Source organism: Ascoidea rubescens (assembly GCF_001661345.1).
Source record: "Ascoidea rubescens DSM 1968 unplaced genomic scaffold ASCRUscaffold_7, whole genome shotgun sequence".
Lineage (NCBI taxonomy): Eukaryota > Fungi > Ascomycota > Saccharomycetes > Ascoideales > Ascoideaceae > Ascoidea > Ascoidea rubescens.
In genome coordinates this window covers 48,496-63,524 of record NW_017962919.1, presented here as the reverse complement: position 1 = coordinate 63,524, position 15,029 = coordinate 48,496, and the positions used below count along the sequence as shown (strand labels likewise).

The following is a 15,029-nucleotide window of genomic DNA, read 5'->3' as shown; positions in this document are numbered from 1 at the left end:
TTTCAAATGGTTTTCTACCAATTTCAATAAATAATTCTTATTCTTTGATTCATTTTTTTTGACGTAAATACGGGAAATATTCTCATTGGACTGTGGAATATCTGTTGTAGTTTAAATTTACGCTTCATAATCAATCAATTGATACTGTAAAATAAAAAATTAGTTCATCAACTCTAAAAGAGAAACAAGAAAGATAAAAAAGAATAGCTGATAAAATCAAGTCTAGCAATTACAATGAATGATTGACTATTAATGAATATTTGTGAAATCGGTTAAATGATAACACCACTGGCTTATAGTTAATAAATAAATAAATAAATAAATAAATAAATAAAATAGATAGATAGATATAAAAACCATAGAAATATTAAAATTAAATCATTATTATCATTATCATTATCATTATCATTTTGATTACCAGCTGATGGTTATAACTAAACTAAACATGCACTAGCGTTTGAGTTTCACCACACCTATAGATATCCTATAGATATCCTATAGATATCCTATAGATATGCAACAAAGGCCCTTTTAACGTTGCTCACCCAACCTTTGACTGACTCTGTAATCGATGACAACTTTGGAGGAGGAATTGCAAAGGTGACGCTGGCTGTGAGACAGGTAATATACTCGTCTTCGTCTGTGAACGCTTGAGCCTTCACTGTGTACTTGCCTGGGGGAATTTCCTTTGGCAACTCCACCACCTTCTTGATGGTCCGAGGGCCCTTGGTGATGGGACAGCTCATATCAACGTTTTCAATCTGCTCACACAAGTCAAATTCCTGGTTGACCAACTTCACATAACCGTATCTGACCTCAACAGCAACATAGGCACCGTCGGTGATGTCCTCCTTGAGAAAGCCAGTGGCCTCGATGGTTAAGTTGCTGCCTGCCTCTGGAGGGTTGGGTGTGATGGTCAACGAGTTGATGGTCAAGAGCTGGGGCTCGTAGGTATCGCAGATGGCACAGGGGTTGTCTCCTGGAATGGGTTTGGTACCTGGAGGCCCAGGAAATTGAAGAGAGAATTCGTCCTGAAAATTGCCTTCGCTTGAACCGCCAATAACAATAGGAGAGGAGAAAACAGGGGTACAAACTAATAATGAAAAAGATGCTAACTGTTTGAAGGAAACCATTCTTGAAAGTTTGTTAGGAGTCTTTTGGCTAAAAAATATTGTAGATATTACCTGAAGATAAACAAGAAGTCTGACCCCTTCTCTTCTCTTCTCATTAAATACCATTCAGAAATGCAACCACTACCATTTTGAGACACGTCCACAGTTGTGGTCTCATAGATAATGCAGCTAATGTGTAGTGACGCCTACTGTGCATGTACCCATTGCCGTGGTTTTGACACTCAACTATGAAATTTTTTATTATAATATCCATCACTGCTATAGAAACAACTTTTATCACAATCAAGCAAATACATTTTCATCAATATCAGATATCTCGGCGACAAATTTATCTGGATGGATCCACTTATATACAGGAAACCTCCAATTCAACTGCTGGTGTTGATGAATGTGATAGTGTTTGTTATTAATTCCACCAGTTTTGTTCATATCTTTGACATAATATAATCTGCCAATCCTTGAATGAATTAATGCCATAGAACAGTACGAGCAAGGCTCATGGCTTGTGAAAACATGATAATTCAAACATAGATAATCATCATTACTCTTGTTTTTGAGGTTTGTGATACTAGCTTCATCTTTTGTTGGCTCGTCGACTTGATCTGGCCCAATTTGATTTGACTTAATTTGATCCAATTTGATTTGGTCCAGCTCAATTTCTTGCTGGTATTTTTGTAATGCAATTTCAGTCTTTTTCCTAAGTCTTTTAATCTGGCCAACTTTCTCAATACAGTTTATAATACTATGCTTTAAAGGATTTTGGAACCTTGTATCAAATGATTCCGCTAAAAGTTCATTATTGACTGGATCATAAATTATTGTAACAATGGGCAATTCATTTTTGTCATTAAGTTGTCTTTGACAATAAGCTAGGATTTGTTCAAATATCATTTCAATTGTATAAAAATCAAAATTCTCCGTATTAATAACTTGTTTAATTGGATTACCTTTCCAACTTATCATCCAATTGTATTTTTCATTAATTCTTTTGATATCGTCAATGTCTAAATTAGCCGGCAAAAATTTGGGTAATTTGATTAATTTTAAAGTTTTCTCATTGATTGGGTATTTGGAATTGGAAAATAAATCTATAACATCTCTTCCTTTTGTAAATAGCTGTTTACTACAAAGAAGAACAGAGAGGAATACTTTTTTGTTTTTCTTATTCTTGATTTTCACTTTTTTACTTTTTTTGTCATTCGGCTTAGTATTATTAATATCCTTCTCATTATTCTTTTTATTCTCTTGATTTTCTTGATTTTCTTGATTTTCTTGATTGTCTTGATTGTCTTGATTTTCTTCACTATTTCCATTATTCAATTCATAAAAAGTATCTTCAATATCTAAACTTTGATCATTACTTATTTGAAACCTTTTAAGATGATTTAAATCATCAGGGTCTGTTGGAATGAGTATTTTGATTTCTCTGAAGTTGAAATTTAAGATTAGATGGTTAGTTGAAATTTATTGAATATTTGATAATTAACAATTAGTAGAAAATTTTTATTATTATAATTCACATACCTCAAAAACTCAGAAGATATACTAGCAGGTATTACACAAATCCATGCTTCAACTGTTATATGTATTTAAAACAGATTGTTAGTATTCCTGAAAATTTAAACACTGGATACTATTGCCACTTTTAATACCATTCCAATACCACTTATAATCAGCCTTGACATACTGGTTGGTAGGTTTTCAATATCTGGTCCATTGTCAATCAAATTGATCTGTTTCAATTTGTTCTCAATTATGAAATTTTTATAATCTATATTGTATGAACTGTTGGTATCTTTTTTGCCCATTGTCTAATTCACTGTCAAAGAAATTAAAAACAAAGAAAAAAAAATCTGCGCTTTAAAAATTTAGCCTGAACATCCGAAAAAAAACGGAAGACGGGCAGCAGACAAAATCACGAACATTTATCGAACATACGAAATACGGTAACTGTATCGCATTTCGAATCTGATACGAAACAAGCCGAATATGTCAAAGGACCCTGCGTGTTTCGAGGCCTTTGAGTGCAGTGGTTATGCGTGTTCCATGAATATCGCAGCTGTGTGCAGACACCTTATTCACCATTTCCCACCAAAAACCATTGATAGGTCTGAGTTGTGTTTTGCTTTGCTAGATGGTCAGATTCTGTGCTTTCTTTTTCAGTTGAAATTAAACCAAAACAAAACCACTGTGACAACACTGTGAGCTTTCTAGCCGCTTTCGGCATAGAGCAGGCTGACGACACCAGCATGGTGGATTTGAGCCCATGACGCAAGCCCATGCACGATGATAAATTCCGGTGAGGGCAATGTGGAGTCAAAACAGAATCTTGATATATAACCTCTGGCTTCGATTGCTGATAGTTCTCATCTTCCTGCTTTCCTCTATTGCTCGCCAGAATGTTGGCACCTACAGAAGCTTTGGCCTCTTCCTCAATAACTGGGACACCTGCTTTTGCAACTGCTGCTGCGAGAAATTTCTATGGCTCCACTCCAAATTTCGCAGGAAACTTGACTTTTGCCATCGTTATGGGCGTTTTGTTTATTGTTCATTCAATTCTAGCTGTTACTTACAAACAGCGATACTTTGGATTATCGTTTATTTTTGGAGCTGGGTTGGAATTTGCTACATACATAGGCAGAACCTTAGCAAATGGCGATCCAACAAGCACCAAATATTTCTTGTTGCAAATCATTGCAATCAATCTTGCTCCGGTGTTTTTAATGGCAGGCAATTATTATTTGCTTGGGAAATTGGTTATAATTTACGGTGAATACTATTCGATCCTAACGCCCATAGCTTATTCCTACATATTTATTGTGTGTGATGTTGTGGGTTTGTTTTTGCAGTCTGCTGGTGGAGCTGCGGCTGGCAAAGCACTAAATGATAAGTCTCGAAGAATTTCAGATAATAGTTCCAATATAATACTTGGTGGTATAGCATTTCAGGTATTTTCCATGTCTATTTTCTTGTTTTTTTGGACTCATTTTCTCTATTCCATTTACATCAAAACAAACACCTTATTATTAAAGTATAATTCTTCTACCAATAATAACAGCATTGGTAATAATAATAGTGATGTTCAAAATGGAAATGGAAATGGAAAAATTTTTACTTTATTTCAAAAGTTTTACAATTTTATTGATACTTCATCAAAAGATCATTTATTCAATCTCAATTATAAGGAAATCCGGAAAAACAAGATATTGATTTATTTTCCATTGGTTTTAACTATTTCTGTTTTATTGATTTATACCAGGTCTGTTTACAAGTTAATTATGCTTGCATTAAAGATAGCAGGCCATGGGAATAACAGTGAAATTCATTTTTTTTTGTTAGAATCATTACTAATGGCGTTATCTATTTTGATATTGGCATTTTGTTATCCAGGGTATGTAATGGATGGTAGACATAGCAAGATAGTAGTTGGCAAACGGATTCGTTTGAGAGATTTTAAGATTGTGAAAAAGGATTTTGATTCATTTATTAGACAATTTGAGAATGAATCGACAAACCAAGAAAATGATTCCATGTCATTTACTATTAAAAACAACAGTCCTGTTGAAATTGAAAAGACAGTGTGAAATCTAATAGCAAATGTAAATGTAACTTGAGCTTTTTTTCAATTAGAAACAGATTTTTAATTTATTCCTTTATTCTTTTTTTCATTTATTTCTTCATTCATCTTTTTGTTTATCGGAATAAGTTATATCAAATCTATTTTTACTTCAAATTGACTCAGTCTAATTTTTGTAGATTGTACTTTTTGTATTTTTTTCCAAATTTTTGTAGATTTTTTGTTTTAGAATTTTTCAAAGGAAGGAGTTAAAAATGCATTTTAATCCAAGACTGTTTTTGTTCCATCTTTTTGAAACGAGATGCTGAAGATCTGAAGGATAGAGGAAATATTCTAAATATAATTATTGTGTTTATTTAGTTAATTAGTTAAATGATTTTTTTTTGTTGAAACGAGTTAAATAAATAAATCGAAATGAAATGAAGAGAGAAAAAAAACAAGAAAAGAAAAACCAGACCAAAAAAAAAAAATAACAAAAAAGTAACAAAATAAAGAAAAAAAATAAAAACAGTAGCCTAAAAGGTGATTTTAATTTCTTAATGTTTTAAATTTCACCATCCCCCCCTTTGGTTTAAAGCCAATGATAGATAAATGTTGTACCCGGTTATATTGATTAATTGCAATGCTAAAGATAATACTAATAGATGTTTTTTTGACAAATAAAGGAACAGAAACAAAGTAGGAACCATCAAGAGTGAATTAACAAGTTTTAAATAGAAAACAAGAACCAAAAAAAAGATAATAAAATAATAAAATAAAATAAAATAAAATAAAATAAAATAAAATAAAATAAAATAAAATAAAATAAAATAAAAAGTAGAATAAATACGAATAGAAAATGAAACGACAATTAAAAACCCAATAAGCTTTAAATAATAAGAAGTAAATAGAAATATAAAAGATAAATATATAATTGAGTCTAAAATTAGATAAATATGTGAATTTTAAGAGTTTTGATGAATTTTGTTTTATTTTATTTTATTTTGGACCAGATTGATTTAATTTGGAGAGATGACTGTAGTTGAAAGATCTGAAGTTGAAAGGATAACGCTAGCAAATGTTGGAGTAGGCTGATCTTCTATGTAATTTGAGGTAATTAGAGTATATACATTCATAACTGCAGGAGGATTTAAATTGTAAGGAGAGGGAGTTGAAGTTGGGTAATCAAAGTTCGTGTATGAATTGAATCTTGGATCATAGTAAACGGTGACAGTTCTTAGGGAGATGAAAATTGGTTCGAATTCTTCATCTTCATCATCAGTGGAAACTGAGTTGGTTGGGATTGGAGTTTCAGTGATGTAGGCAGATTCGTAGTAGTCACTTTCAGATTCAGAGTCGAATTCTGTTTCATCGTTATCGATTAGTGAGGAAGGATAGTCTGTTAGTGTTTCAGTTACCCATTGAGTTTGTTTGATTAAGATAGTTGGATTTATTGTTTTTGTTATGGTTCTGGTGGTCGATTCATAAGTAATGGTGGAGGTAACAGTTGTTTGTTGATTCAAGATTGAGGGACCAGGTAATAAAGATGTGGATTGTTGTGGGACAGAGATGGTTTCACCGTCGACTACGTAGACAGTTGTAGTTGCAGTTACCATTTCGTTTAGGATTACTCTTTTTCTCAAGTCTATAGTATCTGAAGGAGCTGAGGATGGAGAGCCGGCACTGGAGACAGTTTCAGTGACCCAGATAACTTGTCTGTTTAAAATAGTTGGATTGATTGTCCTAGTTACAACTCTTGTGGTGGAATCATTGATGATAGTTGATGTCACAGTTGTTTGGTTATTTAAAATTATAGGAGGATTTAAGGTAGGAGTAGGAGTAGATGTGATTGTGGAGAGCTGATCTAGATATACTGTGGTGGTTGAAGTTATGAATTCATTTAAAATCACTCTTTTGTCGAGCTGCACCAAGTCAGCACCACTGTTGTGTGGCAAGGATGAGGGCAAGTCAGTGTTTGTTTCAGTTACCCAAGTTGTTTGGTCGATTAAAATAGTAGGGTTGATCACCCTTGTGACTGTTCTTGTTGTTGATTCATAGGTTATGGTTGAGGTGAGGGTTGATTGCTGGTTCAAGATGGATGGAGTTCCCACCACATCTTCTGAAGATAAAGGTGTAGGTGGAGATTGATACAAGTAGGTGGTGGTGGTGGCAGTGATTGTGTTTACTATGATTACTCTCTTCTCGAGATCTATGGGCATGGAAACAGATAGAAAGGCGAGTAGAAAAAAGGGTAGGAGAGAGAAGACGCTGAGCTTCATGGCGTAGTAATTGTAATTTTAAGAGTTGATCTGTGTTGATGAGTATTGTTTTGGATGGATTGATGAGTAGTGATTGATTTGACAAAAGAAGGAAAATTGAACAAGAAACAGAAGAAGGAGAGGAAGCAAAACAGAGAGCTTCTTTTATATTCCTTTTATATGTCTTTTTCTACCCCATCCACTTTTTCTTTTTGGCACCGTCATCGAACGCAGTTTCTGCGCAGCGCGCGCTGTTTTCAGCGGAGGGGCCGTGTTTATTTTTAGCTACACGGCCTTCCCTTCCAGTTCTGGACCGCAGCCCCGTTGGGACACAAACACGCCCGGCATCTCCTGAGTCCCCGGGACGCATCTCACTGCGGGATTCGGTGATTGCATAACAGAACACTGTCACATGCACTGATGCGCATCGATTGGCATTCTGGAGATCTCGCGTTTTCGTTGTTTCGTCGAAAACTGGCTTCGAGACCGGAATCCTGCTTTTTCCTTTTCTGGCGGGCTCATCGATTCCCCACAATCTTCGAGATCTTCGAGATCTTCGGGATGAGCTCCAGTTTCGATCTAACAAATGCTCGGTTCTAAAACATATAAAAATCCATCCACTAAAAAACTATTTCAGCTCTACAAACGACATCCCCTAAATTTCCTTAAGCAAAAAAATATTTCGCCTTTCCTATCAAATAAATGTAATAAACATCACCATCCTTTTTAAACGACTGTGTTGTTTGTTATCTTTGCCACCTAAAACATCTTCTTTTGTAGCTCTTCAAGCTCGTTATACTTCATCATATCATTGGTATTAATTGAAAATTCACTCAATAATTGATTAATATACTCATTATCGTTATTTCCATTACTCATTCTCATATTCATATTTTGATTGTCATTATAATTACCATTATTATTACCATTATTATTACCATTATTGCCATTATTACTATTACTATTACTATTACTATTACTATAATTGCTATTATTGCTATAATTGTGATTGGTATTACCATTAACATTATTTACGTTGTTCATTTGGTTATTGTAGTTCATAGGAATGTCATTATTATAATTCATATTACTAATACTAGTGCTACTACTATTATTATTAGTAGTATTACTATTAGTATTATCATTTGCAAAATTCATATTCCCATAATTATTAAACCGGTTGTTGAAATTTTGTTGACCATACCTATTATTATTATTATTATTATTATTATTATTATTATTATTATTATTATTATTATTATTATTATTATTATTATTATTATTGTTATTATTATTATTACCGCTATTGCTATTTTGATTAATGTTATTATTTTGATTGTTATTAGTATTACTGCTATAGCTATTATTAACATAGTTGGGTATAAAACTGGAATTTCCAAAATTATTTGATATATTAAACAACGTATCATTTGCTGTTTGGAAAAACGAATCAATCATCTCATGATTTAACGTAATCTCCGGCTCAATTTCATTATAATTAATACTCTCAGATAATGAATTATACATTCTGCATGATTCAACTGTATTGTTTCCATTACTATTACTCCCATTTCCATTTAAATTATTATTACTATTATTATTAACATTATTTTTTTGATTCAAATTCTGATTCCCATTTGGATTATCAGGTGTCATATAAACTGAATATGAATTCAAATTACTATTTGGACTAGAGTTATTATTACTGTTAAAACTCCCCATACCATTATCACCACTATCGCCGTTACTATTACCATTACTATTGTTACTGTTATTTGAATAATTTGAAACTCCTCTGGAATTGAAACTCAATAAATTACCATTACCGTTACCATTACCATTACTATTACTATTACTATTACTATTACTATTACTATTACTATTACTATTACTATTACTATTACTATTATTATTATTATTACTGTTATTAACATTACCATTATCAAACATACTCATCTTATCCGGCAGATCTTGATACTCACTACTATAATACATCAAATCAACTGCTTGTGGCTCATTTCGTTTAAACAAAAATCTATCAAAATAAAAATTAATATTGCTATTTTCATTATTATTTTCATTTGTATTTCCAAAATTATGCCCATAATTGTTCCCGTAATTATTCTCATTATTATTTCTATAATTATTTCTATTAGAATTTCCATTGGAATTTCCATAATTATTCGCGTTTCTAGCTAAACTATTGTTATTTGATATCATTCCATTGTTATTACCATTACTACTAACACCATTATTTAATGATGCCGAAGATAAACTAAATCCATCGTTTAAATTTCTATAGTTATTATTATTATTATTGCTATTACTATTACTATTATTCTGCTGGTTGTTTGCACTGTTTAAAATTATGTTATTATTTCGGTTATTTCTGCCACTATTCAATGGTCCACTCATTACTGGATTTATATTATTATTTTCAATTGGATTTTGATTAATACTATTATTAGTATTGGCATTGGCATTAGCATTGGTATTAATATTAACACTAACATTAGTATTGACATCATTATTATTAAAATTATTATTACTATTTCCAATATCATTATCATTGCTATAGCTGTTATCAAAATTTCTAGCAAATTCCTTTGGAAGATTCGTAGTATTATTGCCCTTATTCTGATCTATTCCATTTAAGACATTGAATTCATTTTTATATTTTCCATCTTTTTTATTATAACTAAAATTATTTGCCATGTTGTTTACATTATTATTAACATCAATAATACCACAAATTTCATTCAAATTATCGACTTTTGTATTTTTATTATCAACATTATGAATTTCTTCCCAATCACCCAATTTGGAAATATTTTCTTGATTATTCACAATTTTAATCTTATTTTTTATATTGTTTTTATTTTGAATTTTGTTTTTCTCATTATTACTATTATCATTATTATCATCATTATCATTATTATTATCATTATCATTATTATTATCATTATCATTAACATTAACATTAACATTAACATTAACATTAACATTATCATTGGTATTATGATTCTTATTTTCGCTCAAATCAACATTGTTTATTTGGTTGGTTTGATCAATTTCTGAAGACTTGATATTGCTATCCTTTGGTGTTATCATATGAGACATGGAGTAAAAACTTAGTGAAAAATCATATTTTTCTCCTGGTAACTTTTTTTTAGGTTTCCCTTTGTCAAATTTCTTCTCTAAAACTTCCAAAAGACCCACTTCCTTTAATAAACTCTCACAAACTTCATATACCTTTCTCATGGATCCATCAATTTTCCTGGTATTTCTTTTCATTGCTTTTCGTATTTTATTGATTGATGATAAAACAAATCCTTTGTCAATCACTTTGCCCTCTATTTTAAAACTTTTGTTGATTTTCTGCCTCGAAAAGTCCTCACGAGCTTTGTTGTTACCAATATCATTATCAAAATTGCTGTCTATGCCATCTTTGCTTTTTTTACTCTTCTTATGGTCGTTATTTGGCGAAAGATAAATGAAAAAGGGGATTAATGCCATTACTGCACAATATCCATAAAATATATCCAAATATAATGTGCCATCAACTTGATCTAATCCATTTAATATGTCCAAAAGCTCCGACACCATAATAGATGATTTCAATGCACTGTGAATGATTTTAGTTATAGATTCATCAAACTCCTTTAACGTTATCGAACTTGAAACGGTCATATGTACAATGTATAAAACAAATGGCAATGTCAAGTTAATCACATATGAATTATATTGCATATGAAGTTTTATCTTGAATCTGGTTTCAACCAATACATTTTCACGTTCATTTGGGCTGGCAGCATTTAATCTATCTTCCAAGTCTTTCAAAATGGTTTCAATGTCCAAGTTTTTTGCTGCAAGACCATTAAGAAAATCTTCCAACTTTTTTCTTATTTCCAATGTTTTCTCAACATTAGATAATGACAAAGGAGAGTTATCCAAAATATCTTTAGACTTCACAGTTGCACCATTGTATAACAATTTTCTAAAATCTAGGATTGAACTTAATATTCTTGACAATTTCACACTTTCAACAAAAAAATCAGCAAAGTCCTGATCCACACCCATTATAGATGCATCTGATGGATAGTCTATATTGATTTCCTCTTCGTTAATAGTCGATGGTCTACCAAATGTTGTACATAAAATCATCTCGTACTTATAAACAGTCCACCATAATTGTTTCCTAACAGTGATTGCTCTCTTTGAAGTAAAGCCATTTACACCTGACTGTCTGTGCAAACCCAATGATAATGCTTGACGACAGGCTAATCCAACCAAGATCCATGACGAGTCTCTATTTTTAATTGAATACAAATAGACAGAAAACAAGTAAAGCAACCTCACACCGATCAACGTTGGTGTTAGCACAATATCTGGTAATGATAGTTTAATGATGGTGATGTACTTGTAGATCAACTCATCACTTAATTTACCATTGGGATATTTAGAAAATCTTAAACCCAATAACCAAACCAAATATATACAACAAATCCAACCACCAGATAATCTAGGCCTAAACTTATTTTTATTCTGCTGAAAGTCCTTGGGCAATGATATGTTGTTCTTGATACAATGAATATAGTAATCTTCTTTATTGCACTCATCAATTTCGAGCCAAAATTGTTCGTATCTCTCATGGAAAATAGGTTTGCAAAATGCAAAATAGTATGGGTGAACTTTATCAAAAAAGTTTTTAACATAAAAGTCTGCTTCCTCTCTTTTAATTGCATTGAATAATGGAAATCTGTCTGGATTGATTCTAATATTGCTTGTAGTTTGGAATGGAGATAGCATCACATTTGATTGAAGATTATTTAATGCTTCTGATGGGTATTCTTTAAAATTTGTTGTGACAAACTCTTCCAAAGTCCCCCCTGATTTCTTAAAAGTTTTGGATATATCATTTGAAGCATTGTTATTAACTTTATTGTTCTTATGAACAGGATTTAAAAGTGGTGCAGATATAGGTTCATTTATTATACAGAGACGATTTTCTTGATTCAGGTCGTTGAGAGGATCATTAACTTTACTGCTGTTAATGCTATTAGTGATGGCTTTAATTTCTTTTTGGTTAACGTTTTTACTGAGCAAGCTTGAGAAATCATGGGCACTATGAATAGTTCTGAATTTGTTTTTATTCATTGATAGTCTTGATTTTGAGCTTTGTTTTAAAATCAAGTTACATAAGCCATTTAATAGAGCAGGAGTCCCAGCAGATCCAATGTAATGAGGTCTTCCCTGGTCGTCATAAACTAGTCTTTCAATTCCATAGTCTTCACTTAGTTTTGATGTATCAAATGATTTGAAGGATTTGTTTTCAAGTTTGATTAATCTGTTTTCGGAATTGTTTTCAGATTTGTTATCTGTTTGTTGTTTATTGAGCAATTTATCTTGATTGTTCAGTGTTTGATTTTGAATTAATCTTTTCAGATCATTCAAGGAAATATTCAGTATTATATCAATTCTATCATCCTGATCTTGCTCTTGCTCTTTCTCGTAGTAATTTTCGTGTTCAGGATCATTTCTATGTTCAAGTTCATGATCGTTGTTTTCGTTATTGCTATCGATATCGATGTCATTGTCTATTTGATTCTGAAGTATGGTTTTGTCATGAAATTTATTATTATCGATTTTGTTTATGTTGTTATTGTTGAGTTGGTTGCCGAATTCGCTAAAATCGTTTTCAAAAAAGGGTTTGATGATGTTTGGGATTTCAATTTCGTTATCGAATTGAGTTGGAGTTAAAAACTGAGGGGATATTTCGTTATCTATTATTTTAGCTTTATCGAAGTTATTTGCTTTTATTCCATTGTGTTTGATGACTTCAAATAATTTATTGCTTAAAATTGAGATTGTTTGATCGTTGTTTGATTTCTTTTTTTTGTTGTTGTTTAGTTCTTTGAAATAGTGGTAGGGAGATGGCATTTTAATTTTTAGGGAGTTGCCTAATTTTAGCAATAGGTTGATATTGTTGATATCAATATTGGGATATAATCCGTTGATTAAACAAAGCAAAATCTCGTAGTGAAAGCCCAAGTTTTCTATATTACCATAGACCCTTTTTTTTCTAGGGATTTGAGTTATACAAACTTCGCCGATATTTTGACAGTTCAAGCATGGAGTTTTGTTATCAAAAGAGATGTTTTCAGAATTGAGGATATCGGTTGAGCTGTTGTTATTGGAGTTGTTGTTTGAATATCTTATACATTTTATCTTTTTTTTCTTGCAACGATCACAGCTGAATAGAGCTCTTTTTCTCTTTTCGTTAGGGATCTGTTTTCTCTTTTTCGATGATGTTTTTATTATAGGAGTAGTTGACATAGGCAAAATTGGGGATATCGAAGAGTCATTTGAGGAATCTGAGGTTGAATTGATATTTAATAAACTCATTTTACAAGATATTAACTAAATTAGATGGAAATAACGATACAATCAAACATGAAATTCAAAGAAGCAGACCCAAAAGTTATCTATTGGATTTGATTTGATTAGATTTGATTAGATTTGATAAGATTTGATAAGATTGGATTGAACTGAAGCTTATTGTTATTTAGGAACAATAACCAGGTAGAAACAGGCAAGTATTTTACTCTTTAGCATATATTTTGACTGGTATTGGATGGTACTGCAGTGAGGATATATGAGTATGTTGGAACCGAAAGAACTTGAGTAGTGCCTTTGATTTCGCTATTTTAGTGGAAAAGAATATAATCAGTGGTGTTTCCAGTGAATTAGTTTTTTTTGTTTTGCTTTGTTTTGTTTTTCCCTTTGCTGATATGCTTAAGGATTTGGATTTTAACAATATAAATATAAATACAAATGTGCCTGTGTGGGCGAAAATGATTGCAGCAGTATCAGAGACAGTAAATTGAAGGTGGAGCTGGATGTGATTTGTTGTGGAGCATGAACGAATAATACAATATTCAGGTTATTCAACAGTTATAACGTAGTAAGCTTAAATGTTATCCTCGTTAAGCCATTCGTCCTCTTCAAAGGAATAAATCATTAGACATAAAGAAAAAAACCCTCTTAGAATGATTGGGAACAGACCACGGAGCTGGAGCACGATTCTTGAACATGCCAACGCCTGAGTGCGCGCTATCTCACCGGCACCGGAAGTGCTGTGCGTACTGCGGTTTAGTGCATTATATAGCAGTAGCCAACACTGTGGCTCTGGTCACAATTGTCCCTGAAATGGCTCTGTGAGTGTGGAAGGAGGCTACTTCTGTTTTGGGTAATCACGAATAGTTTATTCACAACGCAGCCAGTGAGACGTGTGCCTCATTGAAGAGCTCTTTCAAGCTGGATTTAGAGTGGAAGGGTAGGTTCCATTTTTGTATCCTTACTGTGCTGAAATGAAACTAGTGCGAGCGATAGGATAATACAGGGCCAGTCAGAGCGACTAAAGCATGGACAAGTTGGAGTAATCACGAGCGCAACAGTGTCGAAGATCCAACTATCCTCGAGTATTGGCAAAAGATTAATTACAAAACTTGTAAGTTCTCTGAAGTTTGATATTTATGCATTACCCGTAATTTAAGTATACAAAAAAGAATCCTGTCAGCTGACATCCGAGGTGATTCGGGATGGATAAATCTAGGTCTAAAAGCTTGTGGTTTCAGTGGTTAATCCGAACTTGTAGCAGCTTTTTTGTTGAGCTATCTGAGATGATTCTGCGAGGAAATGAGTTGGAATACTGGAGATAAAGGAAATTGTAAAATTTTGGAAAAGCACTTCACAGTATCGAATCAGTGGGCCATACTTATTTTCTAATAGATTTACTTCAGTTCTAAATGAGGTTTTAAATCAGACGATGAACCACAACCGTTTGTGAAAATTACCACTTCGGATTATTTTTTTGCCCACTGCTTAAAAACGCAGTTACTCAGAGGGGTGGTTACATATGATTTTTCGTAAAGTAACTTTTTGCTCACATTTATGCGATATCCCTTCAATATCCCTTGGAGACTTGTTGTTGATTGTGTATTGTTTTTTGAAATAAGTTTGATATTGATATTGCCTTTTTACTATTTCGTTTATCGAACAATAAATCCAAATGAAAAAAAT

General features: G+C 32.3%; 5 protein-coding genes across 5 annotated transcripts; 1 reads left to right on the top strand and 4 right to left on the bottom strand.

Annotated features, from left to right (window-relative positions):
* Window positions 1–506: 506 nt before the first annotated feature.
* ASCRUDRAFT_35246 (ML domain-containing protein) lies at window positions 507–1,133 on the bottom strand (the record flags this gene model as incomplete). Its single annotated transcript, XM_020190585.1, has 1 exon — window positions 507–1,133. The coding sequence occupies one exon, from the start codon at window positions 1,131–1,133 to the stop codon at window positions 507–509; it is 627 nt and encodes a 208-aa protein (XP_020046920.1).
* Window positions 957–2,941, bottom strand: TAD3 (Tad3p; the record flags this gene model as incomplete). The annotated part of the gene is made up of 3 exons (XM_020194921.1): window positions 957–2,559; window positions 2,658–2,709; window positions 2,821–2,941. The coding sequence occupies 3 exons, from the start codon at window positions 2,939–2,941 to the stop codon at window positions 1,416–1,418; spliced, it is 1,317 nt and encodes a 438-aa protein (XP_020046919.1). The 3' UTR covers window positions 957–1,415.
* Window positions 2,942–3,510: 569 nt separating this feature from the next.
* ASCRUDRAFT_76013 (RTA1 domain-containing protein) lies at window positions 3,511–5,007 on the top strand. The gene has a single exon (XM_020193308.1). The coding sequence runs from the start codon at window positions 3,533–3,535 to the stop codon at window positions 4,715–4,717; it is 1,185 nt and encodes a 394-aa protein (XP_020046918.1). The 5' UTR covers window positions 3,511–3,532; the 3' UTR covers window positions 4,718–5,007.
* Window positions 5,008–5,554: 547 nt separating this feature from the next.
* Window positions 5,555–7,075, bottom strand: ASCRUDRAFT_76012 (uncharacterized protein). Its single transcript, XM_020193307.1, has one exon. It carries the CDS (start codon window positions 6,966–6,968, stop codon window positions 5,709–5,711), a length of 1,260 nt encoding a protein of 419 aa, XP_020046917.1. The 5' UTR covers window positions 6,969–7,075; the 3' UTR covers window positions 5,555–5,708.
* A 439-nt stretch (window positions 7,076–7,514) lies between these two features.
* Window positions 7,515–10,115, bottom strand: ASCRUDRAFT_76011 (uncharacterized protein). The gene is made up of 3 exons (XM_020193306.1): window positions 8,792–10,115; window positions 8,243–8,767; window positions 7,515–8,209 (listed from the first exon to the last, which is right to left on the bottom strand). Exons 1-3 carry the CDS (start codon window positions 10,065–10,067, stop codon window positions 7,707–7,709), a joined length of 2,304 nt encoding a protein of 767 aa, XP_020046916.1. The 5' UTR covers window positions 10,068–10,115; the 3' UTR covers window positions 7,515–7,706.
* Between the last annotated feature and the right edge of the window lie 4,914 nt (window positions 10,116–15,029).